Below are 15,150 nucleotides of genomic sequence, written 5' to 3'. Positions count from 1 at the left end.
TACAGAGAAATGCATTGAAACTAATCGAGAGGAAGTTGATCATGCAGCAGGACAATGACCCAAAGCACACTGCCAACAAAACAAAGGACTTCATCAGGGGGAAAAAGTGGAAGGTATTAGAGTGGCCAAGTCAACCACCTGACCTTAACCCAATAGAGCATGCATTTCATCTCCTTAAGAGGAGACTGAAGGGAGAAACACCCTGAAACAAACAAGAACTGAAAGACGCTGCAGTAAAAGCCTGGAATAGCATCACAAATTAAGAATGCAGTTTGGTGATGTCGATGGGTCGCAGGCTTGAGGCAGTTATTGCAAGCAAGGGCTATGCCACCAAATATTAAATGTTATTTATTTTAAGATTATTTGTTCCATTACTTTTGCTCACCTAAGAATGCTGTGGTCAAATACAAACGGTGAAGTTGTTTAACACATCTAGATGTGAATACCAGGAAATAAAAGATGAAATTCTGAACTCTTGTCTCATACTCATCTTTTGATCTTAAACCCAAATTTCTTCAGTAAATAACAAAAACAAAGGACTTTGCCTTACCTTTTGGAGGGGACTGTATGTATGTGCACACAGGTTGCTGTTTGTATTTGTATTTGCTGAAAAAGCATCATTATTTATATTTGTAGTCTGATGAAATTGGAGATGCATGTTTTGTCATGGTTACTACTATTGTTGGGATGGCTGCGTTGTACTGTATCATATTTCAATGTATTTAAATGTAACTTGACCCAACTAATAATTGCCTGCTATTAATATTACTACTGAAATGTTAAAAAATTGTGATAAATATAAAAAATAGAAAACAAGTAAATGATGCATTGCGGCATTTTTTTTATGTGATTGTGACACACAACAATATGTTTAATTGTGGCTGTAATAAAAATACTACTTTTAAATTGGCTGTTACTCTACATTCACTTAGGTGATGCAAATGGACTCACAATTGCTATATATGTCAAACATTGCACACCTCTGGAGGAACTTGGGGTTAAGTGTCTTGCTTAGGGGCACATTAGATATGTCGAACCCTGGTCTCCCATATAAAAGGTATGTGTCTTATACGCTTTAATCTATATAATACTGTATATACTATAAAATAATTTTTTTGGTGTTTTGTGTATTTTGAAGCAATGCTGTTCACTCAATATTCAGAAGCCAAGTCTTAGAATTTCTGGGCTTTTCATCAGCACCAAAAGTCAGTATTAGATATTCTTTACAATTAAAATGTGTTAACTTTGAATTCCATGGCAGCACAAGCACTAAAAAAAGGTGAAAATGAGGAGTGTCCTAATGGTTTATGATACATACGATGTAACAACAATGTCTCCAGGCAGAATTTGACCAAACACGTTTGTCACATCTCCACATTATTGTCACTCCCCAATCTCGGCCAATCTGAGCCACGTGTTGCAAGGAGGGACATGGTGACAGCCTAGATGCCAAATATCACATTTTCTGCGTTCACATAATAATCCATTACATGTAGATGAATGACTAAACTCAAACCTGTCAACCAATGCTTTAGCAGACTTTTTTCTTATGTAATGTGAAACATATATTGCTGATGACTTTGTAAGCTTTCTGGAGTGTTTCTGAGAACTTTTGCTGCTTTTTTGTTAATTGACAAAAGTGTATTTGTTACCCTTTACACATATTTAGTAAGGATTCTGAATGTTGTGAAAATCTGTCAAGAAAAACAGTTTCATGATTTCATCTCTGCTGTCTGTTTTTCATGGATTTAACTGATCCTAGCTTGTTATGTAGCTTGTAACGCTGTGACCTTTTCAACTGAGCCATCAGCAGGGGTCTTGTTTTCATTTTGAGAAGCTCCTCATTGTTTTCCAAAAGTTTATTGTGCAATTTCCTGAGTAATGTCGGGGATTTAAACTTTTACATGGGTGACATTTAGAATAGGTTTGGATTTGGCTGGTGTATAAGCAGTACATGTCCTATCACTGTAGCATAGTGTGTTTAATTAATTATATTTGTGTAAATGTGTGTATTTGCAAAGTACTCATGTGTTATAGTGTCAGTGCTTACTTTAGTACTCCAACATCATTCCCTCCTTTCACATTTCTAGGTTTGAAACACTAACACTACATAAAAATCTAAATACAATCCCTAGGAATGAAAAGGTTTTTTTCTGTTTGTTCTCTCTCTTTCCTGACTCACATTGATTACTCCAATTACAAAATCCCTACCTTGAAAAACTTTGCCTGCTGTAAAAACGTTGTTGTAGTATTTCAAATATTGAGTCGGGCTCTTTTTTTTTTTTACACAATATATTTTTTCACATAAAACTCACATTTAGTGTTGTTTGTTCTGCTTTATTGAAAATGTTATTAACGAATAATATTCTAATATATATTTCAAAAATTGGAATCATCTGAAGGTCACAACACTCATGATAGCCTCCTTCATTTTGGACAGTCAATGACCTTTGGCCTTAGTTAGGCCCCAAATCCCCATTAAATTCATAGGGCTTTAACACAACAGGCAGGATCACATGCTTTCTTTCACACATGACTAATCACACCATGCTTGATCCATCTTTTCATTTATGTTGGCATCTGTCCTGGAATTAGCAAAGAAAGGAAGCAAGGATGAAATATCAGGCTTTTAAGTTTCATATTAAAAGCCAGAGGGGTGATATTGAGACGGAGACGAAAAGTACAGTGGGAAATACATGTAGGGACAGATTACAAATAGTGTGATATCCTAATGTAATAATATTTTGTGAAGATAATTTAGTATTGCAATTCAGACAACTGTGGCTGGCCATTGAGGCAACAAGAGTATTATAGGGCACATAGTCTTTACAAAGGTTGCTGTATGTTAAACTTGTGGTTTCTTAAATAAAGCAATTACACTAAGCAGTAATACTGTTGTGGAGATAAAATATGTGTTCTACATGGATGATTTAGTCTGAAACTCATTACTGACATGATTGTCAAGCCTTATGAACAATGTTTCAACAAAGCTGAGAAAAAAATCATGTTTACACAAAGTGCATATTTGTATGAGCATGCTTACTCACATTCCTGTGTGAACAGAGTATGTTTTTGTACACTTTCTTTACTGTATAATCTGTACAAAACCATCCAAATCCATGAAATCCATTTCACGTTAGTTATTAGCCCTCCATAGCAGTAAAAGAATTTGAGAACAGTCTCCCCATTTCATGTATAGAGGGGTATACACAAATACAGCACCTGGCTACACACCTGCACACAAGGCCAGCATACCAGGAGGACAACAAAGACGAGCATAGTGTAGCACTTAAATAGTCCACACTACACCCAGGAGGCGTGGAGTGTTTTGTTAACTGTGTACTTATGAAAGAGCATCACCTATTTGAATCATCCTTTTTTTATAAATGGTTTGTTTACACTCATGCATCATCCTCTTTGCTATCCAGAGAAAACAAAATGCCTATTTTTTTCCAACCTCTTGGACTGAACATGTGTAGGTGTGCTTAGTGATAGGTTTGTCCACACAGTCAGGCGAATGTTTGCAGAGTTCATCTGTACTCTCACTCCCCAGCTATATGAACCCTCATCAGATCCAACGGGGATTGCTTCACCTAGAGTAAGTGGCGCCAAGTGGATTTGGTGTGTCTGAGTCAGTGTATTCAGAATATCCTTCTCAGCATACTGCCCTTTTCACTACGTGTAATGTACTTGTCAACACTGTGTAGCATGTAACATGAAAATGACAAGTACATCATTTCTAATACGGTATGTCTTTCTCTCTTTCTCTCTGCATAATATGTGATTGCACACACACAAGTACAAGTGATCGGTAGTTCAAGGTAAAGTCAATTTATTAACAGATAACATTCAAATAAAAAATTATGCAAATCATTAGTGCTCCGAGAGGGAATCCAAAACAAAAACAGAAGTAGTTATATTTACAATGGAGAATGTAGCAGTGCATAAGCAAGTTAACCAGGTTTCTCTGTCAAAAAAACTGCTGTAAAGCTCTAAAAAAAGTGACATACTTCCTGTTGCAGTGTATTTTAGATCTCCACCCTATGTGCAGAGAGGTCACAAGAAGCTACCTTATCATTGCTTGGCCTCAAGGAAATGCAACCTCATTTCCTCTGAATGCAGTTGACTAGCAACCTGCATACATACCTGGAGATCAGAGATAGTCTTAGTGCCTGCCTATAATCTCCTGTTTACACATGGTTCCATATTATACATTTTATCATGAACTTAATCTAACAGCAGCAAAGTTGCCTTTGTGTCATTGCCTATATTCATTACACAATATTATATTTTGGGAGCCATACTAGCGTATTTGTTGTTTACGTGTAGAAGGGTAAATATACCCAAATGACTGGACTTTTTTGGTTACCACACATAAAGTTGTTTCCTTACACTATGATAAAATCATGCGTGAACAAAGAAGGGGGTAGTACACACACACACACACCTATTAATTTTGTTAAAGGGGACTCTTGAGATGCTGAGACATGAGGTGTGCTATAAGGATTAAGGCTCCAAATAAAATGTTGCCCAATACCCTATTAGACATTATCCCTCTCTTTGCCATATTGCTACATCACACTCAGCTAAGCCCAATCACTAAATGTGCATTCTACATGGTGTGAATAATGTTTGAAGGTATGCACATTGTTACAGCATGGTCTTTACTTAAAAATACCAATACTCTTTACGGAATGTGGCTCATCAATTTCCATTTTGTGTAACTCTGATGTGCTGCCATTGTGAAACAAACAAGACCTGAAATAATTATAATACTTCTGAAAGAATGTGGAAATTAGATTAGATGTAGAAAGATTTTGTGTTGAGGAAAATACAATTCACTCTGCAATTTAAATAATTTAGCATACCAGCAAGCATCTGCCTGTGTGCCACATTTCCATGGGTTACACAACAAAGGGCTAGTTCTGTCCTTGGGAAAAACAATGTTGCTGTATTTAACAGAACCACATGCCAATCTTAGGTTTACAGTTACAGTTGCCCTAAGTGAAAAATGTTAACTTTGGCCAAACTGAATTGTGAAAATCCTTTCCTACTTTGCCTTATACTGGATTCTTAAAACCCCTAATAAGATAGTTAGCATTAGCATTAGCAATACTAACTTATGGTATTGATACTGATGCACTAGACATAAAGAGGTGGCAGGTCCTGGGGTTGGAAACTAGAATAAGCAGCCCAACATTAGGCCAGCTACCACCATCTACAACACAACACTTACTGTGGAATATCACAAAATTTCTCTCTGGGTTGGACAAAAAACACAATGCCTTGTGTTGTAATCAAACCATCTTATGGGCCAAAATATAATTCTTTCAAAATCATGTTTCCTACTAACATGGTAAAATTAAAAGAGGAAGTTAGTGTATTTCCCAATATATTTACTGAGAAATAGCATGACCAACAAAAAAGAAATTAAAAAAAAAAGTGAAAAATTTGCACCTAACCAAACACTGGAGCACTGTGTGGAAAAACTGGAATGAATACTTATAGTCAAGAGTTTTTACAAGTTTTCCTTGAGCCATTTGATATAGTTGTCTGTCATACGACGTGCAATCAGGAAGTCAGTTGGCCACACGGTGAACATCAGCCCTCCATGAAATCCTGTGTCATAGTGTTCATGTGTCACCTCAACACCAGCAGCACGGAGCCGTGTGACATACATGATCCCATCATCCCGAAGAACATCATACTCACATGTCAGAATATAGGCCTTGGGCAAAGAGTGTAAGGCCGTGTCTGGAACCAGCAAGGGTGAAGCCCTCGGGTCAGCAAAAGATCGAGATATTCCATTTATCCCAACTGCCTCCCCTCCGTCGCCATGCACCACAGCTGGAGCACTGTAGTTGTATTTTTTATGATATGTTTCTGGCAGAAAGGCGCTCCAGTTGACAAACTTTAGCAGGCTGGAAGACTCAGGGTTGTTGTGGGTGTTGGCCATCATGGCTCTGAAAAGGGCCTTGTCACTGGTGAAGTACTCGCTCCAGAAACGCACCATGAGGGTGCGGGGCAGAATGGGCATGTCCTGATTCTGCTGATAGGAAGGCGTGTTAAGGTCCAGAGCCTGCAGCACAGGGTAGATGAGTGCTTGGGCCTTCAAGTGAACCTGCTGTCCAGGCTCTTTTTGTAACTGTGAAGAGAAACAGAGAGAGACTGGCATGCATTCAAAGGAAATTTTAAAAAATACAGTATTTCTCAATCAGATGAAATATGAGCTGAACATTTTCAGAAATAAATCAGTGATCATCTGATCACACAAACTAGTTTTTTACAGGAAGAATTGCATCAGCCCCAGAAATCTGTATATGTTTGTCTCGTCACTAAGCTGTTGTATTATGTTGAAACTGTACAACAGGCTTAACACATGGATATGGCAAGAGAACCAAAACATAACTTGCTCAAACAGATCATATGTCAACAAAAGATTCTGATTGGTCATTCATGAAACAAAAGGATAATTTAGGGGTCCTTAAAACAAATGTAAGAGGTAGGACACAATACCTTTATTCAGGTAAAAAAGTGCTTAAAATGAATCATGTTAAGATGAAAGTCTATCTTTATGAAATACTGCCACTCCTCTAACTGACTTATGATGTCAGTGTAGTCACCAAAGATCCACTAATACGGTTCCTAGGGACATGATCTGGAAAGTCATGGCAACTGCACCCATCTGCATTTTTTACTCCGTATTTTTTTCTTTTACTGTAATTTGAAATGGCCAATTTCTCTTGCACTGATATTATGAGCTGAAGCCTAAATGTTATCGTAAGACATCCAGGATGAACAATTATAGAAGGGTACTTTAACTTTATAGCACGGCATGGTTTCTATTTTAACTGTCGGGTTTTCTGCATTTCTCATTAATTTCCTATGAAGAATGGACGATGTCTTTGCAATGCAGTTGATGTCATTGCTAACACCCTCTGTCAACATAGTGACCGTGTAGACAGCTATGTATCAGCAACAAGCTCCACAGGGACAGATGGTGTAATGCATGAAGAGATTCACTCTGTAAATTAATTTTTTGTTTTTCACATATGTTTTTGAGCAGTTGAGATCCGTAAGATGTTGATGTTGAGGGTAATACAATGCTATTTATCATACTATTTATCATATACAAACTGGCTCATTAACCTTGTCTCGTCTCACCTCCCCATACAGTTCTTTTTCCATATGTGAACCAGAAAAATAGAGCTGACATTAGAAAGAAGAATAGATTCAGTACCTGCTGGGAGACAGCAGCTGCCAGGTTCCCTCCAGCACTGTCACCAGACACAGCAACACGTCCTGGGTCCACAGAGTACTGGGCCAGCACCCTCTTCTGAAGGAAGTGTTTGACCACATGATATACATCCTCATATGGGACAGGGAAGTGATGAGCGGGGGCAAGGCGGTACCTGAAAAAGCAGAAATGTGCAGATTAAAGGTAGAGCATAAATAAACATGACCTCTGAAGGCCGGGGTGGGGCAGTGGATAAGACACAAGCCTTTGGTGTGAGAGACCCGGGTTTGATTCGCCATTGTGATACATCCACCAATGTGTCCCTGAGGAAGATACTTAACCCCTAGCTGCTCCAGAGACGTGTGACCTCTGACATATATAGCAATTGTAAGTTGCTTTGGATAAAAGCATCAGCTAAATGAATTAATGTCATGCAATGAATAAATAACTGTCATGTGTACAGACAACATTTTAAGCCAGAAAATAAACATGATGACACTTTCAACTAACTTAGTACCTAAATTAGTTTGATAACACAACTACAAACAGTGGTTTTAAAGATCATATTTCTGATTTTATTTGGCCATGCTTGGCAGAAGAAATAAGTGTGTATAAATAATTAAATAATTAGATAGACAGAAAGCTGCTCAACCAGGCAGTACATTTTAAAATCAGTGGTCAGCATAATCACACTACATTTGCCTGTTATACAGTAACCTCTGCACATGCTAACTTTACAAGACTTAACATATTTGGTGTTAATTTGCCAGATGTATCCAGTAGACACATTTTTATTTGTAGTTCTATTAAAAATGATCTTTTCAGACAAATGTATATAAAAGCATAGATGTCAAATATAAGTAAAGGTGGTGAAATAAAGACGTACATTTTTTTCTAAAAATAATCACCTTCTAATGTAAAGCTGTGATCAGACTTTAATGGCAACTTTAATGGCAAATAGCAAACAAAATAAGTTACAGTTGCATGTCATAATATAACATAAGCCAACTATGAGCCAAATGTTACAAATGGCTGACTTTGAGATTGTGAAATGCTGGAATTACTCATTGAACCCTAAACAAATTGCAGACAGGAATTTGAATGAGGCAGATAACGCAATACCCCCACACACGGCACACACCTCACTGATTCACTCTACTGCCCACTGTCCAAAAGTGTGATGAAACACAACTATGTCACACACACAACAAAAGAAAGTATGACTTAATGGCTGAGTACTGGTCTTTCATCTAACTATCAATTGATAAAGTTGAATAACTGTGAGTATGGAATTAGAGGATAGAGAGGGTACTGGAAAAATAAAGTTACAGCACTGAGAGGCAGAGTTAAAGCCGGATGCGCCGAAAAAACAACAGTGAGTGTAGCTTTGACAGGGAAAGGCCTGGCGAGACCCAAACAAAAACCTGTTAGCTTCACTCTACTGCACCCTCACTTCCACCTCGCCAGAGACTAATGAAGAAGGACAGGCATATATGACAACAGAAAATTGTGTGTGAGAGACTAAAATAAGTAAAACTATCAGTAATACAAATAAAACAGTAAAATGTTGAGCCAAGTAATGACCTTTATACATTAAATGTGCCTGCCTGTACAACACATTAACAAACGTTTATGGACAGAATGTCAGGCAAAGTGTTTTACGCAACAGTTTGTGCAGTATATTACAGTAGCTGCTTGTAACTGGCTATAAAATATGAAATACTTACTCTACAGAAAGAACCACAGCATCTAGCTCAGTGACCATTTTTCTGGCCAGGAGATCATACGGACTCATCCCTGCACAGATAGAGAAGACAGACACGGATCAGAACAAATATTCTAATGGAACACAAAAAACAACAATAATTGACATCTCCTCATTCCCGACATCACACATCACCTTACATGAAGCTAACACTGCAGTAACAGAGATGAACCTGCCATCTAGTCTAGCAGTACTTCCTCGCAAATTCTATGTTACTGTAACTGTTACAGCCGATCAACAGATTGCAAGAACAGCATGACATGTGTCAAACTGCATGTCATGTCTTTACATTTTGGATTAGCAAAGGTAACCACCCTTGGAGGTACCCACCGCTCCAGCAGACGGTGTGTTATTTCCTCAGGAAACTGTAAAAGCCTAGTGGGTTGTGTTTGATAGTTTGTTCATTATTTATGATACTGTCATAATAGCTGTCTTATGTAAAGCTGTAAAGGCATATTTTCTCGGCGTAATACTGTTTGATGAACACATTACAAGAATATGAATTACCCATTCATCCATCCACCCATCTTTATTCCATTCCGGAAAGTCAAGTCATAATTCAGTGTGATAAAGGAGAAGACAGGTCAACCCATCAACTTACGGGAACTCCCCAGACACCATCCTCCACCATGCAGGTATATGACAGCTCTTCTGAGCTCACTGTCACCGCCCCGCTGCTTTGGCTGGTACAGCACCACCTCCACTCCATCAAACTTCTCCTCTGTGACCATGACATGCTCGTCAGACACAGGCACTATCTTTTCAGCCAGAGTAATGAAGTACATCACATCCATGTAGTCCTTCAGCCCCAGTAACTCACTGAGGTCTGCCTGGAAAGGCAAACAAGGCGACAGCATGAGATATAGAGACAGACACATTACAGAATGTATCATTGTTCATCAAACCTGAACCATTAGTTTTATCTCTTTTACATATGGCTGAGCTATTGCAGGCCAGTTCTTTCTATCTTCTATAAACAATCGCCTTGACCAAAGCTCATAATATTCAAAACAGAAAGGGCTAAGATGCTAAACTATGTGGCTACATAACAGAGAGAGAAAATGGGTGGTGACTATGTGAATGTTGTCTTGTAAAATGTCAACAACCCCCTACAGTTATTTGTTTTGAGAAGCCATAACTAAATTGTAAGTTATAAAAGCATGACTCATTCACCATTATGTCTGATGATGTAGGCAGTAAGTAACTGCCATGAGGCTAATCAGCTGATGCTCTTCTACTGATAGGCCTACTCTTCTACAACAAACTCATCAAAGAGTCATCTACTCCAAGGTTTATCTACCATCAGGCAAAAAAAAAAAAACACTGGCGCATTCAATCTCTCTCTGTTTCAAAGACCAAACTTGATCATTTGCTGAAGTGAAAATAGAGGAAGCCTAACAAAACAGGATACAGTAAAAATACATTCTATTCAGAATTTTACATGAATGTGAAAGTACTGAATATTTGTCAACAATACATCCTCCAAGAGTATCATCTGATTAAATTCTAAAACACTTATTGTAATTACACCATAGTCAGGTAATCAATAATTTATAGGAGTGGCTGTGTACCTGGCAGAGGGCCATACATTTGGCTATATAATTCAAGGCTTAGACAAGAGGTTAGATTATGAGATGCTATAACTAACTAGCATCTAACTAACTATAGTGAGAAACAGAATAATATTTATATAATAATAATTTTTCAGGCTGAAATTATATTGGTTCCCTCACAGAGGATGAGTATTTCAAACTGAACACTATTATCCCTACAGCAAAAAAAATAACAGTGTCCTGTTGTGTTAGAGGCAGTAGACTACTATATATAAATCAAACTATTGCAACACTGTTCTAGTTGTTGAATAGACTAAGTATGTGGAGTTACAAACGTGTAGCAAAATAAAAGCCACCACTCATTTTTTATCTAATTTTACATCCATGAATGTATAACCTAACTATAAATCTGGTAAGAGTCCTATTAGCCGCACCGCAATGGGCTGCAGTAAACGACAGGCGTCTAACCTTCATTAACAGAGTCCAGTTTCCTTAATAGGGTCTATTATTAGAACAGGTGAGCAGGACTATACAACACATGGATTAGCATCTGACATAATCTGGTGTAACCATCATGTATATCCACATCAGCAAAACACAATGAACGTTTAACCTACCACCTTATTACCTACTCTGAGAACAAACAAAAACAAGAACATTGTGCATATGTTGTTATTTAACATATGGCCAAATTACCTCATAATGTTGTGACAAAGCCCCTTGAATACATGCATTAAACTGATATAAAAAAACACGCGTACATTTACCCGCAGTGCTAGCCTATTCAACAGAGATTTATTTCTAAAGTAATTATCAGTATCAGCACATCTAAGAGATGATCAATTCAGTTTTTCTTTTTTCCTTACCAGGTGGCTGAGACTTCTGAAGAAAGTGTTGGTCAGCATGAGTTTCCATCTCTCTTCTATCTCCTCAGGAATGGGCTCATAAATATAATAAGCGGTAAAAGAGCAGAGAGCGACGAATAAAATTATGCTTCCCAACCTCATTTTACAACGTGCGTTCCCAGCAACTGACTGCAGGGTACAAACACAAACAGGCTGTGTTAACAAGTCACTCCGGTGCGCGACAAAGCTTACGATAGGAATTAATTTTGGATCCAGACCAGCTAAATATGACAGCACGTGTTTGGTGTCATTTGATGGTTATCGTCGGGCATGTTCTGTGCTTTTCTTCGCCGCTCGTACGCCTTCCGTAACGCATGTCTGTCTCATGGAGCCGGAGGAATCATTTAAGTGTCAGTGATATGGAGACAGGAGCGCGCACCCTGTGTACTCACGAGGCAGAAACGTACCACCTTGGCCCGCACCGCAAATTCCTCAGGTGCCTCTTAAGCATATACAGCTTACACTGCAGGACGCGCAACGAAACTTTGTAGCCAAGATGCAACTTATGCACAAATGCCATAGCTTGTAAGACAACTCGTGCATTCAATTTTGCACACTGTTTTTCCCCAACTGTTCCAGCATACATTTTGGAAGTCAGAAATATCAGGGCTATTAAGGGAAAATAGCTCCACATTCCACTATACACAGAAATGAACTGTGCGCTCCACGAAATACCTTAAGGAGATGATACATGGATACATTTTTAAAGCGATGGTAGCTGGGCAATGTTGCCGTCAATGGTAATGAATAAAGATTATTACCGTAATCCCCTTCCCCCACCACTCCGCCACCCGTCCCGGCCGCAGCTATCCGTTCAAAACATAGTCAGACTTGCCACCAGCAGGACTGACCAGCACATTGCTCAAAAAGTTGCCCCCGTGTATCATCAGCTTTACATGCTGATCCGCCTATGATTCTCGCTATGAAGTCGTTTTTTAACGAAAGAAACCCTCAGTATCGGTGTGACAAATAATCTCGTAGCTTTAGCACAAAAAGTGACTCCTTAGTGCAGCTAAACAGCTATGGTTGCAAGGCAGCCTGAGCTAATTATATTACTTGTGACAGAGCCAGACAAGATGTATTTCCTGGCAGGACAGCCAAAGCAATGAGTCTTTCATGCACTCACGTTTTGAAAGGACCCTGCAGAATGAACTGATTTAGTGCTGCATGGGTTTGACAAAATTTTGTAAATTCAGGAGAGTTATTTTTTCTTTCCAGTACATGATATTATTAGCATTTTTGTTTCATCAAAGTTTTATCCCCATGTCTTATTGCAAGAGGTTCTACACTCATGATAACATGACACTTGGGAGAAACTGTCAAACAGGTCCACACAGATCCATGTCTAGTATTATTTCTATTTATATTCTATTATACTATTTAAGTCTCTTAAGTAATTACTGGCCTAAGTATCTTAGCAAACCACATCCATATCAGTTTTCAAAAGGAAAATCTTCTTAGCACAAATGTGTACACATGCAGTATTCTCAAATGACAGGTTGATGACATCAGTGAATTCACAGAGATTTACTATGATGCAGACTACTTTATTCTAAACTTTCCCTAGCTGCCAGTTCACACAGTGAAATAGACTAAATGTGAAGGATAAGGCTGCACTCAAGACAAAATGCTAGTGCTTTTAATGAAGAGATGGGAAAATCTCCAAAGCAAACTTCAGGCATGCATGTTTTTAGATAGTGAAACAACGCAGAGATTATAAGCAAAAGCCTCTGCCAAGGTGAAGGCTTTTTTAGCGTTGTTTCCCATTGAGAGAGTTAACAGTGTGTATTGTACATTATTAAGTTTTAACTTCAGAGGTCATCTTAGAAACCTGAACCACATGTGACCTTTTGCTGACCTCTGTGTAATGATCTTTCCAAACTTTCTCTCTGTCAAGTTGGAATGTGTACTTGGCCGGTGTTTAGGGGCTGGAAAGTGTCTCCTTCCATCAGCCATCAAACTCGATTGAGATGCAATCTGCGGGATCCAGGGTGTGACGGAGGCTTGGTGAAAGCCTCTGTGAGACTGATCACTGTTGAGCAGTAGAATACTAAATCTCTTCTCTGAATACAAAATCACACTTCAGACACTCCAGGATTCTCCCTGGAATTCCCTCCCTCCTTTTTGCCTCCAACCACCGGCCTCCACTCAGCTTCTAAGGGAAAACACCTCAGTTGGTTAGTAAATCTTTCATGGAGCTCTCTTCAGTCTTGTCAGTGGGGATGATGAGTGTGAAAGGGTGCGTGGGTGGGGATGTTGTCTTCATCCATGCTGTGCAGTGCTCTGCCACGTGGCCGCCCAACACCCTGCTGTGTGTGGGGGTAGCTCAAGCAGATGTGAAGAGGAAGACTTAAACAGGGAGTTGTTTATTGTCAGATGTTTAAGTTTCCCTATACATTGAAATTCTTACTTTGCTGTCCACATCAAAAGTCTACAATAAAAATAAAATTAAAATTAAATATATGTATAAATAAAAATTAAATAAAAATATGATAGCGATATAAAAAAAGTTTCAAATATAAAAATGTAAAAAAAATGTAAACATCAAATGTAAAAAAGCAATAACAAATATATTCACTTTGTCGTTGCGCAGGCAGACGAATTATAAACAGTTGTGCAACTGATGAAATATATACATGATGAATTTTATACATGTGGAAATTGTGCATGTAGTAGTGTGTGCAATAACATGGGCATAGTACAGTTTAGAGATGGGCATGATTATGGAATCCACACGGGTATTAACTGTTTAGGACTTTGATGGCAGAAAGAGTTCTTCGGTCTTGTAGTCCTACATTTCACACTCCTATACCTCCGGCCTGAGGGTAGAACTGTGAACAGTTTGTGTTGGGGGTGAGTGGGATCCTTGATAATGGAGGCAACTCTCCTGTGGACTCTGTGATGGTAAATGCTCTGTAGGGAGGGTAGTGGAGTCCTGGTGATCTTTTCAGCTGTCTTCACTCTGCAGCCGTTTGCGGTCCATAGCAGTAGTCCTGCCATACCACATGGTGATCAGCTTGTCAGAATGCTCTCTTTGAATGCTGGAGTGTGTGTGAATACATGTGAATGTGTGCTCACGCTTGCATGTGAATGTGTGTCCGTACAGACAGGTCATGTTTCATCCCTTTCTGTGTGCACACACATTCTTTAGTTTAACACATTTACAGAGGCACATCAAATTCTTTTAATTGAGGAACTCAATCCAGACCTCCACTGCCAGTGATGAGTGTGGGCAACAATCTTTGTAACTTTTTAATTTGCAGAGCCCCTGCTGAGGCAAAGTAGATGGGCTGCGTGAGAAAAGGCATCTGAAGGCACTTGATTTGGAGTTAAGGGTGAGTTGTGAAAGGAACATTTTTTTTTATATAATAATCAAGAAATGGACGTGAGTGCATTGCTAACTTCAGCCAACTAATGTCAGACATAAGGGCCTGACATTTGCAAATGTATTAGGGATATACAATGGCTAGCTCCCTTTGCATGCCAAACAACTATGTTTCACCTACATGAATTTGAACCTCACTGTTTTCCCTGTGCCCTTTATAGATGCGGTTAACACTGGCTTCATTCCTATCTGGTGAGAAGGGATGAAGATAGTTATTGAATGTGTGCATTTAACCTATGCTACCCCCCACCCACCTACAACCCCTGTGATCTTCAAGAGTTGTTTTAAGAGAAAACATAAAGTCA

General features: G+C 38.8%; 1 protein-coding gene across 1 annotated transcript; it reads right to left on the bottom strand.

Moving 5' to 3' along the window:
• Positions 1 to 3,810: 3,810 nt before the first annotated feature.
• On the bottom strand, positions 3,811 to 12,221 carry aadac (arylacetamide deacetylase). The gene is made up of 5 exons (XM_038693907.1): positions 11,422 to 12,221; positions 9,604 to 9,832; positions 8,965 to 9,034; positions 7,241 to 7,412; positions 3,811 to 6,145 (listed from the first exon to the last, which is right to left on the bottom strand). The coding sequence occupies exons 1-5, from the start codon at positions 11,560 to 11,562 to the stop codon at positions 5,519 to 5,521; spliced, it is 1,239 nt and encodes a 412-aa protein (XP_038549835.1). The 5' UTR covers positions 11,563 to 12,221; the 3' UTR covers positions 3,811 to 5,518.
• Positions 12,222 to 15,150: the final 2,929 nt, after the last annotated feature.

This window comes from Micropterus salmoides, unplaced genomic scaffold, assembly GCF_014851395.1.
Source record: "Micropterus salmoides isolate LMB-PRFRI ecotype aquatic unplaced genomic scaffold, ASM1485139v1 Ms_hic_scaffold_3, whole genome shotgun sequence".
NCBI classification, from domain to species: Eukaryota; Metazoa; Chordata; class Actinopteri; order Centrarchiformes; family Centrarchidae; genus Micropterus; species Micropterus salmoides.
This window is presented reverse-complemented; position numbering and strand designations above follow the sequence as displayed.

What these genes read in the sequence shown, in the direction of transcription:
- aadac (XM_038693907.1), bottom strand. Translation starts at nt 11,562, where the DNA reads ATGAGGTTGGGAAGCATAATTTTATTCGTCGCTCTCTGCTCTTTTACC. An exon ending in ATGGTGTCTGGGGAGTTCCC is followed by an intron (nt 9,035 to 9,603) that starts GTAAGTTGATGG and finishes CTATCTGTGCAG; the next exon opens with GGATGAGTCCGTATGATCTC. An exon ending in CAGCTGCTGTCTCCCAGCAG is followed by an intron (nt 6,146 to 7,240) that starts GTACTGAATCTA and finishes TTCTCTTCACAG; the next exon opens with TTACAAAAAGAGCCTGGACA.